At 52.2% G+C, this 14526-nt stretch overlaps 1 protein-coding gene across 1 annotated transcript in view; it reads left to right on the forward strand.

The window, feature by feature from the left end:
- ZAN (zonadhesin) overlaps positions 1 to 13535 on the forward strand; it is a 31527-nt gene extending 17992 nt beyond the window's left edge. Inside the window, 21 exon segments of the mRNA XM_063089984.1 lie at positions 208 to 319; positions 750 to 844; positions 1171 to 1347; positions 2147 to 2355; positions 2632 to 2776; positions 3146 to 3387; positions 3487 to 3651; positions 3855 to 3979; positions 4328 to 4647; positions 7406 to 7617; positions 8149 to 8290; positions 8687 to 8934; positions 9557 to 9686; positions 9897 to 10068; positions 10324 to 10503; positions 10696 to 10770; positions 11287 to 11440; positions 11442 to 11486; positions 11586 to 11724; positions 12203 to 12343; positions 13426 to 13535. Coding sequence (XP_062946054.1) covers positions 208 to 319; positions 750 to 844; positions 1171 to 1347; positions 2147 to 2355; positions 2632 to 2776; positions 3146 to 3387; positions 3487 to 3651; positions 3855 to 3979; positions 4328 to 4647; positions 7406 to 7617; positions 8149 to 8290; positions 8687 to 8934; positions 9557 to 9686; positions 9897 to 10068; positions 10324 to 10503; positions 10696 to 10770; positions 11287 to 11440; positions 11442 to 11486; positions 11586 to 11724; positions 12203 to 12343; positions 13426 to 13535 — 3338 coding nt within the window.
- The last annotated feature ends 991 nt before the right edge of the window (positions 13536 to 14526 follow it).

Genomic DNA, 14526 nt, shown 5'->3' on the forward strand with positions numbered 1-14526 from the left:
CCTATTAGGTGTCCTAAATATTTGTTAACTGGTTAATTGGTTGAGGCTACTGGGCATGAATGAACGTAAGTGTTAAGGGAAGCAGAGATGAAGAAAAAGAAAGCGTTAACCTCAACATGCTGAGTGAAGAGCAGGGGGTGCCTCTTGTGGTCAGGAAGGCAGTGGCCCTGGAACCAGGTCTGCTCTATAGAGTGCTCCCTCCTCCAGGGAACTACAACAACAACAGCCTGGATGACAATCTGCTCCCAGATAGAAAGCCTGCAGGCAACTCACTCCAGCTGGGAGCTGCCTGGAAGATACCTGAATCCTCTGAATCTGGGTGAGCTGGGGATGGGGGAGCCAGGCAAGGAGGAGCTGGGCATGGCGAAGAGCCTCAGGGGGCAGCCTGGAGGTGTCCCCTGTGTGTCCTTGCTCCCTCTGGGCTGTACTCCCTACGGGCTGGAAATAGACCAGGTCTCTCCCCTTTATTCTCTTTGAGATTAGAGTTTGTGAAAAGTGGTCTGACTTCTTAAGCCCATGCCTGCTGATTTCTCCTGTGCTCACTGATCTCTTTGGAGAGCCCACCTGGGACAAGTCCACACTGAGATCTAGCCTTGTTCCTTCCTGCTGCATCTCCCAGCCTTCCCACTTGAGGGCGCCATTTTGTTCTCTTCTCTTACACCCCTCCTCCTTTCCCTCTCGACATTTGCTTTGGTTTTGAAGGATCTTCTGGCCCTAAGTTTCTGTTTTTTCCTCCTCTCCTCATCCAGCTGCTTCAACATGGGTGGCAAACTCTCCAGCTGCAAAAGGGACAACATGGCAGACACCTGGAACAAGAACTGTGAGATCTTAATGAACCCTCTGGGTAAGACACATCCCAGGCTGGCCCTTTTTCTTCCCCCCAGGACAGGAGACCAAGGAGGGAGATCGGTCACGGGGGGTTAGAAAGAGAGAGATCACAAACAGATGGATGGTCAGGAGGAAGGCAGATGGGATTTCAGGGCCAGCTAGCGGTCACTCTCTTGGGAGCTATGACTGACTGGTCCTTCTTTGTGTCTCAGGCAGTAGGCTCTGCATAAATCAGGGTTGTGATTGAAGTGGATGCCGAATTAGCCCCAGAGAAGCCACGTGGTCTTGCTCCTTTTCCAGGCTCAACCTCCTCTCTCCCCATTGCCTTGTCTCATCCTCCAGGACCCTTTTCTCAGTGCCACCAGGTGGTGCCCCCCCATTCCAGCTTCACCAGCTGCGTTCACGGTCAGTGTGGGACCAAGGGCGACACCATGGCCCTGTGCCGCTCCCTGCAGGCCTACGCGTCCCTGTGTGCCCAGGCCGGCCAGGCCCCCGTGTGGCGGAACAGCACCTTCTGCCGTGAGTGACCTGGCTACCCACTCCTGCAGCCCGCTGGAGCCCCCCAGAGCCCTGTCCTCTCTTTCTTCCCTGAAATTCTGCTCCTCTTCTGTTCCCGGCACTACATGGGCCCTTCCATCATCCGTTCTCCACTCCTGCCTCTCTCCAGGCCCAGCCCCCATCCTCTACTGCTCTCCCTGCACGAGGAGCCTCCTCCATCTTATTCTCACCTCACCAAAGAGTTCTGCTTCCGTTTGGTCACTGCCTCCTTCCTCTTTACCTGCACCAGCTCTGTTCCCTTTCTTCCTCTCTTTCCCAGGAACATTTTTCTCTTTTAATTGTGGTAAAATATACAGAACATAAAATTTACCATTTTAACCATATTTAAGTGTACAGTTCAGTGGCATTAAGTACATTCACATTGTCCTGGAACCATCACTACCATCCATCTCCAAAACTTTTTCTTCCCCAACAGAAACTCCCCACCCATGAAACACCCATTCCCCCTGTCCCCTCCCCCAGTCCCTGACAACCACCCTCCTACTTTCTGTCTCTATGAATTTGACTCCTCTACGTCCCTCATATGAGAGAAATCATTTGGTATCTGTCTTTCTGTGACTGGCTTATCTCACTTGGCATCATGTTGTAGCCTGTGTCAGTGTCCTTCCTTTTCAAGGATGAATAGTATTCTGTTGCATGGATAGACCCTGGTGTGTTGATCTGTTCATCTGCGAGTGGACATTCCCAGGAACTCTCGATGCCTCAAGGGCGGGGAGCTGGAAATGCCACTCACTCTTCCTGACATTCTTGTTCTTCTTAGCTCTGAGGTGCCCGTCTGGCAGCAGCTACAGCCCATGCACCAGCCCCTGCCCAGCCACCTGCCTCAGCCTGGATGCCCCCACGGACTGCCCCACAGCACTGCCCTGTGTCGAGGGCTGTGAATGCCAGAAAGGCTACATCCTGAGCGGAACCACCTGTGTGCCCCTCAGCCAGTGTGGCTGCACCGACCCGAGGGGCTTCTACCACCTGGTGAGAGGCCAGACCGCAGGGGGTGCCCTGTCCTCCTCAGCTCCACACGTTTGGGGGCAGAACAAGCTCAGACAAAGCAGCAGGAGGGTTCCAGAGCCTGAGCAGGGGCGGGGCAGGCCGGGGCTGGGTGGGGGAGAGGAAGTCCAGATGCCAGTGGCTCAGGAAGGCTAGAGATGGAGGTGAACCATCCAATGCAGTGAGCCTTGAGGGGGCTCCTGGAGGTCCTCATTTACCTCCAGCTTCTGAGTTGGTGCTACTGATCCCTGTGCCCCACAGGTTGGGGAGAGTTGGTACACAGAGAACACCTGCACCAGGCTCTGCACCTGCTCTGTCCACAACAACATCACCTGCCTCCAAACCACCTGCAAACCTAACCAGATGTGCTGGCCCCTGGATGGTCTGCTCCTCTGCCGGGCCTCAGGTAGGAGGGCCACAGAGCTGGGGAGGACCCCACAGCCACCAAGCTCCCCCAAACTCCCCTCCTGTACTCTCCCCACTGCCTGTAGACTTGGGGTTCATTCACCCATCCTTCTCCGGTAGCAGCCATGAATTTAGATGGGTTATTATAAATCTCAGAATTGCACCCCCTCCACCCCCAAGCCTCACACCACCTCTGCCCTTGGGCTGTGATTCTTTTCCTGAATGTTGTCTTCCTTCCCTCTGGAGGTGCCCTGGCCTTTACCACATCCTTTCTTTTTGAAGGAGGGGGAAACACAGGACCACCTCCTCAGGGGCCCTGTTCTCTCACCAGAGGTGGGGCAATCCCTCTGCCACCTCTCTCTCCTCCCAGGTATGGGAGTGTGCCGGATCTCAGGGGAATCCCAGTATGTGAGCTTCGATGGCAGTCGCCATCCTCTCCAGGGCACATGCACTCACGTGGTGATGAAAGTGTGTCACCCCAGCATGGACCTGCCTTTCTTCAAGATCAGTGCTGAGAATGAGGAAGGTGGGACTGGGGCTTTGCACCTTCGCCAGGTCTACGTTGACATCTATGATTCCCAGATCATCCTGCAAAAGGACCACCAAGTGCTGGTGAGCTGGGTGGGGTGACTAGGGCTCCGGGGAGGAATGAGCTCTGGGGAGAGGACTCTGGTCCTTCTTCCTACTTACAAACCCTGTCCTCCTCTTCAGATCAATGACAAACAGGTCACCCTTCCTGCGGCTTCCCAGATCCGAGGGGTCAATATCTACGCCAAAGGCATCTACACCATAGTCAACATTAGGATCGGAGCGCAAGTCAAGTTTGATGGCAGTCGGTTCTTAGAGATCGAAATCCCTGCAGCCTATTATGGAAAGGCAAGGAAAGAGCCGGCGCTGTTAGCCAGGGAGGCAGTCTCGGGGGACAGGGCAGCATTCACATCTTAGCAGACCAAAGAGCTCCCTTCCCGGAATGGAGGAGGGCTGTGGAGGGAAGTTTTCTATTTAGGGGGGAAAAGGGTGCTCCAACGAAAAATGCTCTTATGCCTCCTTAGCACTGAAAAACTCCTCTCTCCACCCAGGTCTGTGGTATATGTGGGAACTTCAATGGTGAGGAAGAGGACGAGTTAATGATGCCCAGCGATGAGCTAGCCCACAATGACAGTGAATTCGTGAATAGTTGGAAAGATAAGGACATTGACCCCAGGTAATTGTCCCGATAGGCCTTTTTGTAGCAGCAACAGGAACTGGGAAGCTAGACTATAGGGCACACCTGGGATAGGAAGACCAGAATGTTCCTTTACACATGTAATTTGAGTGGGGGTGGCTTCTGGGTCTCAGGGCTGCTGGAATCTATCTGGAGAAATATGAAAGTTTGGAAACTTAGAAGAAGACCAAGGCTGCCTGCAAAGTTGGCTGGAGCTCAGACCAGCCTCCCTGTGACGACGAGAGGTCGGGAGTCCCTGAGAGTTCTCCCAGGGTCAATTGGGAACGCCAAATCATTGTCATAGGTGGGGCAGTGGCTGTTCCTGTGCTGATCCCATTCTTTTCCCAGTTGTCAGAATGTGCCAGAAGAGGCTGGTCCAACTGTTGGCCAGCAGATCGAATCAGAGGAGCAGGAGCACGTGAGTGGCAACTGCAGGCCAGCTGACGTCATGCGGGCCCGGAAGACATGCGAAGCCGTCCTTAAGGCTCCCATCTGGGCCAACTGTGCCTCCCATGTAGTCCTCAAGCCTTTCCTACTGGGCTGTACAATCAATCTCTGTGAATTTGGAGGCCTAACCCATGCCCTCTGCAAGCCTCTGCAAGCCTTAGGGGCTGCCTGTCAGGACCAGGGGCTCAAGCCCCCACTCTGGAGAAACAGCACCTTCTGCCGTGAGTGTCACCTATGGTCACACAAAACCACTCCCAAACCCTGTTTTTTTCTATGTATCCCTTAAAACGTTCTCATTCTCCTTTCTGGTTGATCTGACCTGTTTCTGACCTAGTCTCTCTGACGAGGACTATTTACAATAACTGCTTAATAAGTGCCCCTCCCACCAGCAGAGCTGCTAGCCACTTCTCACTATTCCTTTGCCTATGTTGTTTTTCCTAAGGAGATGTTATTGGGTTACTCCTCTGCACAGCCCTTGCCTGTAAGATTAAGTCCAAGCTCCCTAACGTGATGTCCTGGTTGCACCAGCCCAGCCTCTCTCTCAACTGCACATCAGCCTGCACCAACCACCCCCCCATGCGGGCCCCCACATGCCTCCCTGCCTTGATCCACACTGCTCCGGTGCCTGGAAAGTTCTTTCTTCTCCCCTCCTGGCAGACAACTGGGCATCCTTCTGTAGCTCTTTCTTTAAAAAAAAAAAAAAACGTAATTGCGATTATTTACCTTGCGTAGTATTCACCCCTTGAAAAGTGGTTTTTATTTTACAAGGTTGTATGATTATCACTGCTATCTAATTCCAGAACCTTTTCAATTTAAGGATTAAAGTTTTTTAGTATGTAGCACATTGACATGGTTGAAAAACTTTCAAAGTGTTAAAAGATACTGAGGAAAAGTCTCCCTCCCCCTGACCCCATGGGCCCAGTTCACATCTTAGTATTTTTCCAAAGACCATTTATTTTTGCATATACAAACAAATTTAATTTTGTATTCCTTATTTTCTCCTCTTTTTTTTTCTTGGTGGCTAGTCTGTATGGGGATCTGAACTATTGACCTTGGTGTTATCAGCACCATGCTTTAACCAAGTGAGCTAACTGGCCAGCCCCTCTGCTTTTTTCCTAACGAACAATAACATACTAGACACAGTATTTTGTACTTTTTTTTTTTCATTTAGTCTAGTTTGAAGATCTTTCCATGTCTGATATGTAAAGAGCTTCCTCATTATCTCTTGCAGCTGCATAATATTCCATTAATATTTCGTAATTTATTTATCATAATTTATTTAACTAGTCTCCTTTGGATGGACTTTCTGGTTGTTTCCAACCTTTCGCTATGACAAACAAGGCTGCGGGGCAGTAAACTTGTGCATGTATGATTTTCTATGTGTATAACAATCTGTAAGATAAATTCCTGGGAATGGAATTGTTGGGTGAAGTACTGTGTGCATTTGGCCTTTTGAGAGATGTTGCCAAATGGCCTTCCAGAGGGGTTGAAGAAGTTACATTCCCACCGGCAGCGTATGAGAGTGCCCATCTCCCTACAGCCTCGCCAACACCGCACACTATCAAACTTTTGGATTTTTGCCAATCTAAGTGAAAACTAATGTCTTAAATTTGCATTTTTCTTATTATGAGTGAGGTTGTACATTAGGAGTCATTTGAATTTCTCTTTCTGTGAACCGTTTTTATCTATTCGCCATTTCCACTGGATCTTTATCAAACTGTTTTATTTTTTTATTTATTTATGAATTTATTTTTGGTGGCTGGCTGGTATGGAGATTGAATCTTGGATCTTGGTGTTATCAGCACCACGTTCTAACCAACTGAGCTAACTGGCCAGCCCCTATTGAACTATTTTACAGAAGTCCTTTATCTGTGATGGAAAGTAGCCCTTTATTACTGCTCTGAGTTTTTCCAGTTCTTTATTTTTTTCATCTTTCAACTTTTTTTTTGCCATGCAGGAAAAAAAAAATTTTTGTGAGGTCAAATATATTAATCTTTGTTTTATGGCTTCTGCTTCTTGTGTCATAGTTACAGATGCTGTCCCCACAGAAGTTAAAAAAGAATTTGCCCATGCTTTGCTCTAGAATTTTTATGGTTTTACTTTTTTACATTTAGATGTTTGACCCATGAGGATTTCTCCTGGTATGCAGTATGAGCTGTGAATCAACTTTGTTTTTATTTTTTTCCAGAAGGCTAGCCAGTTGTTCCAGCATTATTATAGTCTGTCCTTCCCTACTGAGATGCCACAATTTAACACATACTAAATTCCCGTATGTATTTATGTCCACATAAATATTTGGACTTTCTCACTTGTGCCATTGGTCCATCTGTATCTGCACGTAGCAGAAACTCAATTTTGTGATCATCAAGTGTTTAAAATGTGTTTTAATTTTTGGTTGGGACATTGACACCTCACTCCTCTTTTTCAGAGTTTTCCTGGCTTTTCTAGTTAGCTTATGTCTTCATCTCAATTTTAAAATCATCTTGTCCTATTAAAACACATGCACACACACACAAAAAACTCCGTTGGAGTATTTTATTGGGATCACGTTAAAGGTATGAATTATCTGAGGGAGAACTGATACCTCCATGTTGCTGACTCTTCCTGTCCATGAACATGGTGTGCATGTCTATTTGTCCACAGCTACTTTCACAGAAAGGCCTTTCTTCAACTCCCCAGACAGAATTAATATCTCCCTGCTCTGAGCCCCCATTACACCATTACACACTGACCGTACACATCAAGGTAATGCTGCAGGTGCTGGCTGATCTCTCACTGCCTTGGGAGAGACGTTCCTATTCCTTTCTCTCCTCATGGCCTGGCATACAGCCCAGGCTCAGTAAATGTTCGCTGAATGAATAAGGAAAGGAAGAAAAAGCCCCAAGCCTTGTTGATCATTCATTCACCCCTAGCCTGGTGTCTGCAGCCCCTGCTCCTCATGGCCTCTTCTATTTACGCCACTCTCCTCTACCCCCGCAGCTCTGGAATGCCCCATGCACAGCATCTACACCAACTGCCTTCCCTCATGCTCACCTTCCTGCTGGGACCTGGATGGACAGTGCAAGGGTGCCAGAGTCCCCTCCACCTGCGCTGAGGGCTGCATTTGTCGGCCCGGCTATGTGCTGAAAGAGGACAAGTGTGTGCCCAGAAGTCAGTGCAGCTGTAAGGATGACCAGGGCAGCTTGATCCCTGTGAGTGGGCACAGGAAGTGGGATTGGGGGCAACACACCTTGAGGATAGCACCTTCTCCTTTCCTCAGCCTCTCTCAGCCCATGACACCCGTGTCTCTATGGCCAACCCTGGGCTGCGAAGGCTGGTGTGAGTGGCACGGTTATCTCCAGCCAGGCCTGGGCTGGGGGTGCTTGGCTTGGATGTGGGATCTGAGGAATCCAAACACTAAGGCACGGCATGGTGTAGTGGAAAAAGCAGGGCCTTAGTGCAGGCTGACATGGGTTTGAATCCTGATTGTACATACCACTGACCAGTTGGGTGATCTCTGTTACCTCTGTTTCCTCACCTAAAATGGGTCCAGTAGTACTTCCCCAACAGCATGCATGAGACAGCAAGAACAAGGCCTTTGGTGGGGGGGGGTACAGGGTCATGAGATCCAAATCGCACTGAAACTTAAGCCATTCAGACAGTGGGCTCAGGCTGGAGGGGTAAGAGGAGGGGGAACCAGCCCTTCCATCCTCACTCACTTCCTCTCCCTGTGGCATCTACAGGCCGGCAAGACCTGGATCTCCAGTGGTTGTACCCGGAGCTGCGCCTGTGTAGGAGGCACCATTCAGTGCCAGGCCTTCCGCTGCCCCTCTGGGTCCCATTGCCAGCTCAGCAGTAACGGCAACAGCAACTGTGTACCCAACCGTAAGGAAGCCGCTGGGGAAGGTGGACAGTGGGGTGCTCCGGAACACGCCGAGGAGGGGCTTAGCCTGGAAAAGTGGTGATGAGAGAAGGGCCAAGTGCAGGCAGGCATGGGGTGGGCAGCTGCAGTCTCAGGAGGCCTGGCTTCTAATTCTGGCTCTCACCAGCTCTGTGGCCCTGTGTGAGTTACCAATCCTCTCTGGGACCCCTTACCTTAGGAGCAGAAAGGGGACTGGATGGGGAAATCCTCTAAGGGTTTTAATCAGGAGGGGGAGTTGAAGTTCAAGTATCCAGGAAGCCTGGGCCTAAGAGGGAGGGGAGACATTAGAGTCAGGGAGGGATTCTGTGGACTGTTCTATCCGGGCAGAATCCCTTCTCAATATTTCCCCTTCTTGGCAGATTTGGTACCTTGCTTGGTCTTTGGGGACCCCCATTACCGCACGTTTGACGGCCTCAGCTACCGATTCCAGGGCCGCATGACCTACATTCTGATAAAGACCGTGGATGAGCTCCCCAATGGGATGGAACGCCTACTCGTGGAGGGACGCAACAAGCTAAATCCGCCTGTGAGCCCAGTCTTCTTGCACGAAGTGATTACCAACGTCTACGGCTATAAAGTTCAGCTCCAGGCTGGTCTGGGGCTTGTGGTAAGAGCCAAGCCAGGGCCTGGTGGGTCTGGCGAGGGAGGCGGGGCCGTGCGACACCACTTGGAGTTGGTGAAGCCAGGGCTCGCCATTCCCTGGGATGTTCCTGACGGGGGCAGGCGGACTATAGATGTCCGAGTCAGTGCCAAGCTCACTTTGTGGGAGAGGCAGAGGAGGGCAGTGGGATTGAGCAAAAAGATGGCAAAGGGCTGGCTGGCTAGCTCAGTTGGTTAGAATGCAGTGTTATAGCACCAAGGTCAAGGATTCAGATCCCAGTACAGGCCAGCTGCAAAAAAAAAAAAAAAAAAAAAAAAAAGCCTACGAGAGACAAGGGGAAGCAAAGAGGAGGACAGAGCACGTGGTGCAGAGTTTGAGCCCAAACTGAAGAAGGACCAGGGCATCCACTTTGCCAATTTTTTGCAAGGAAAAGGTCTGGAATGCAAAAGGAGTAGGCCTGAGGGAGGCCTCTGCCACATGGGATAGCGAACTCCACTGGGGCGTCTTGTTCCACTGAATGGCTACACAGACTGGCACAGAGACGTGTGGGCGAAGGCAGGAACAGGCAAAAGCTGCAGAGGGTCACGTTGATTTGGCACTCCCTGCAGCCCCTGTCTGCCTTCTCCAGGTCAACAACCAGAGGATGGCCATCCCCTATAGGCCCAACAAGCACCTGCAGGTCACCCTGCAGAGCCAGCGGCTGTTCTTGGTCACTGATTTTGAGCTGGCCGTCAGCTTTGATGGAAGGAGCAGTGCAGGTACCTGAGAGAAGGGGAAGAGTGGAAGGGACATTTTTGGGATGGGGGGGGAAGACCCCACCAGAGATGGGCATATCATGGCGAGAGGCCCCCTGCCTGGGATGGGGCCCCCAGCTCTGGAGAGGAATGCAATCCTGGAGGAAGAGGAGTGGGGAGAGGTGGTGAGCAGAGTGGGGAGTCTCACTTCAGGACACCCCCTTCCTCCTGTAGTGATCTCCCTGCCCAGCACGTACCAGGGCCTTGTACACGGCCTGTGCGGGAACTACGACAACAACAGCAGGAATGACTTCATGCTGCCCAACGGCGCCCTGACCCGGAATCCCAACACCTTTGGCAACAGTTGGCAGTCGAAGACTGAAGATGCCCTCATCCGCTCCGTCAGGTGAGAGGACTGTGGCTCGGGGGAGGTGAGCCACGGTGTCTGTACTCCGCAGAGGAGGAACACAGCGGGGGGCACAGAGAGACAGCCCCAGTGTTCTTATTTCCTCTCATACTGACTACGTCGGGGCACCTGCTCCATGGACATCCCAGCCATGCCCACGTGCTACCCTCAGCCTCCCTTCCCAGCTGCTGTCCTTCCTCCTTAAGTTTGCCCTCCTCAAGGTCACACGTGGCCCCTCGGCTGTCTCTGCTCCAGGGCTGTAAATGTACAAGAGCAGGAAGAAGGACGAGGAGGAGAGTTGGGCTTCCACGTGTCAGAATGCAGCCCGGAGCAGCTGGCGCTCATCAACAGCACACAGGCCTGCAGGGTGCTGCTGGACCCTGAGGGCCCGTTTGCTGCTTGTCACCAGGCTGTGGCCCCAGCACCCTTTCAGGAGTGAGTCATGGGCTCAGGTGCCTGCTCTGGCTGGGCTCTGTTGGTTCACTTCTTTCTCCTTATGGCCTCAGTTCCTGTGACCCTCCCTTGACACCCCCTGATGTCTTTCTGTTTGGGGTTTCAGGCCCTCTTCTGCAGTCTTCTTCCCTCCCCCTCTCTGACAATCCTCTCCCTCACCCCCCTCTATCCCAGGCACTGTGTACTTGATCTGTGTGCTGCCCGGGACCCTGAGGAGCAAGAGGAGCTGCGCTGCAGGGTCCTGGGCGGGTACGCCATCATCTGCCAGGAGGTGGGCGCTGCCGTGGCTGGCTGGCGGGACCACACTGGCTGCGGTAAGGCCGCCCTTCCCCACAGCTGGCCCTGTCCCCCTCTGCCATTCTCCCCTCTGCTTCACTCTGTTCCCACCCCTGACCTGGTCTCGGGCTTCCTGTCTTGAGTCCTCCGTCCTTCAACTCTCACCACCTTCAAATCAGCACATCCTTCCCAGCCGGCCCCTCCTCTGTCCCACCCGGGAGCCTCCCCCCACCCCGGTCTCCCCATTTCCCTCCCTTTTGCCAATGACCGTCTTTGCTTATCCAGTTCCTTCACACCCTCTAATGTCCCAGACAAAAAGACCCCCAGATGAAGCTGGGCCACCCAGTCTGGCTTCCCTGCCTATGAGCAGCTCTGCGTTCTGTTGGGCCACCTTGTGCCCCTTCTTACAGCTTTCAGCCCCCTATTCCCTATACCTGTTTGGCCAGCTGAAGCCCCAGCCTGCTTTTGACTGTGACTCTGTCCCTGCAGCCTTGGTATGTCCAGCCAATACCGTGTATCAGAGCTGTATGACGCCCTGTCCAGCATCCTGTGCCCACCTGGTGGCCCCCAGGGACTGTGAGGGCCCATGCACGGAAGGCTGTGCCAGTATCCCAGGCTACATTTACAGCGGTGCCCAGAGCCTCCCCCTGGCCCACTGTGGCTGCAGCAGCAATGGCACCTACTACCAGGTCTGGCTGGGAGTGGGAGGCCCAGGGAGCAGAGGGGCAAAGAGAGCCAGACAAGCATGAAACCAGAACTTCTCCTCCCTGCCCTTCTCCCTTTCCCAGCTGGGTGACAGTTTTGTGAATGAAGATTGCTCTCAGCGCTGCACCTGCGCCAGCTCGGGGATCCTGCTGTGCGAGCCCCTCCGCTGCAGCACCGGCGAAACCTGTACCCTGGGGAACCTCACCCGAGGCTGCTTCCGAGGTAGACCTGGACCCCTGTTTGGCTCCAAGTTGCCTGCACACCTTGGGGTGTCCCTGGACTGAGGATTGTCCCTTCTGTCCCCTTCCTGGGACTCTCCCACATTCATGTCAGGAAGTTTTCCCTCCCTTTTTAGGGAGGGGCAAAGGAAAAGGACCCAGGCACTAAGCTCAGCACTGTGCCAGATCCTTTCTAGCAACAGCTCCCCATGATCTCCTTTAGTACTTAGTTCAGCACTTGGTGGTAAGCATAGCACCCCTATTTTATAGGTAATGAAAACGGAGTTCAGAGAAGTTATGCAATTTCCCCAAAGCCCAGGACTAGGAGGGTAGAGCCACGATTTGGAGCCACACCAGCTGACCCCTGGCCAGTCTCAGATAGCTGCCGTTTGCCCCCCTGGGGTACCAGCGCCCAGCCACGCCTCTCCCAGGCTGTGGGTGTCCTCCCAGGGCCCCCTCTCACAATCCCTCCATCCTTGCAGAAAGCCCCTGTCTACAGAACCCTTGTAAGAATGATGGCCGGTGTCAGGAGCAAGGAGACAGCTTCAACTGCAAGTGCGAACTTGGTTACGGGGGACACCTCTGCACAGAGCCATGGGATGTCCCGCCCGTCAGAAAGCCAGGTGACAGCTGCATCCCAGGCCGATCCCCTACCAATAACCACCTCAGAATTATTCTATATGTATAATATTAACATATAATATCTATTATAGATATTATAATGTTAAAGGTTGTAGGTATTATATATTACATATTATAGTATCTAGAGGCTGGCCAGTTGGCTCAGTTGGTTAGAACATGGTGTTATAACACCAAGGTCAAGGGTTCAGATCCCCATACTGGCCAGCTACGAAAAAAAGGAAAAATTACCTGTATTATAGTATCTATTAATAGATATAATAGAGAATATATTAGTAATGTAGTATATGTTGTAATATATATTCAAATGTATTATATGTATTGATATAATACATATTGCATATAATAGGGATCATGTTATAATATGATCCCTAGAGATTAGCAGGACAAGGATCCTCACTCAGTCCCCATGCCCATCCCCCTGCCACATACTCTGGAGTGTTCTCTTGACTCCTAGCCTGCCCACTTCTGTGACCTCTGTGCCTCACTCCTGCTGTTGTCTCCTCCTCTTGGGTCCCTCTAGGCCTCCCCAATACCATTTATTGTGTTTCCTATCCAAAACTATGATTCCCTTGGGCCTCTGGGCCAGTGGTTCTCCAACTTCATCTGGCCTAAGACTGGTGAAGGGGAGTAGCTTGTTAGTGTGTACGTTCCGGGACTCAGCCCCAGAGATTCCGATTCAGTAGGTCTGGAGTGGGCCCGGAAATCTGCATTTCACCAAGCACCCAGGTAACTCATGGATGGAAGTGACTCCAAGGCTCCTCTTTCAGAAATGCTGGCTGAGTTGACACCCTGGACGCTAGGGGCCCAGCTAGATGAACATCCCTCTAAAACAGCTTATGGGAGCTGTGTCTGGAAACGAAAAGGAGGCTGGGGGTAGCACTGAAGGCTTGGAGTCCCTGGGGACGACAGCCTCCTATAGGGAGAACCAGCCACCCAGAGATGTGGGTGGATGAGTCTCTTAGGGTAGCAACACAGGACCAAAAGGGAGTGTCTCCTCCCCTGCCCCTCGGTCCCCCACCCCTTCCTATCCCACGTCCCTGTTTCTCTTCCCTGCACCCAGAAGCATCCAACTTTGGGGCCATCCTCTTGGGAATGCTGTTGCCCATGACAGTCATAGTGCTGGCAGTGACCAGAGGGTGCATTCACAGGATGAAGAGGAGGAGGAAGATGTGAGTTCTGGGAGGGGGTGAGGAGGGGCAGGCAGGGGCGAGTAAGCAGGAGAGTGGGCCGGGCCAGGGACACAGGGAAGGCCACATGCAGACACGTGTCTGTTTCCCACCACCTCCTAGGGAGAAAATGCATAGCCAGAATAGAGCCAGGCTGGAGGACACAGGTGAGGAGCACCCTACAGCCCAGAACCTCGAGGGCCAAGTTGAGTGTGCCCCTGACATGGGCTTCCTGCCTTCTCTTCATGTTGTTCCTGAACGTGCCTTCAGAGTTGCTCAGTCCTGAGTTGTCCTCAAATAAGGAGATAAAATAAAATTATTTATTTTTGAGATGAGAATTTCCATGTGATTACGGTGGACGAAGTTGAGTCTGTGAGGACAGTCTTGCAGGGAGAAATATGAGAGACAGCTGTGTAGGGGCCGAGGGCTGGGTTCTATGCAAAATGCCCAGGGGGGAGAGGAATCCTGGTCTGAGGTGATGAAGGGCTTGCCCCATAGAGGAAGCCACATGGGGGGGTCCATTAAGCCCTGGGGAGGCCACCATCACTGGAGAGGCAGAAAGGACGGGGAGGGAAGAGGGATGCAGGGTGGGATGTAGCCTCAGACCGCAGGCTTCTGATACTTTTTCTGAGAAAAAGTCTTCACCCCAGGAATCCTAGTTCTTAGAGGAAGAACATGGCTTTGAGCTCCCCACCAAGGGAAGTGAAAGGTGGTTCAGAGAAGTTTGTTTCCAATGATGAGATTAATCGCTGGGTAGATATCCCAAGGGTGAATGGGCCTTTGACCCTCCGGGGAGGCCTCCACCCTCCGCAATTGCCCATTTCTCAAAAGTGCTGAGGGGTTACTCTGCGCACTGAGGGTGAGATCTGGGGCAGGCTTGCTGACTTCTGGCCTCCCCACAAGCCCCAGCGACTCACTCACCCCAGCCTGAGGCAAAGGTGCAAATATCTTGCCCCCTCCCCACCGGCTGCTGCCTCCCATCAGACATGTCCTTGCTT

Source organism: Cynocephalus volans, chromosome 3 (genome assembly GCF_027409185.1).
Source record: "Cynocephalus volans isolate mCynVol1 chromosome 3, mCynVol1.pri, whole genome shotgun sequence".
NCBI lineage: Eukaryota > Metazoa > Chordata > Mammalia > Dermoptera > Cynocephalidae > Cynocephalus > Cynocephalus volans.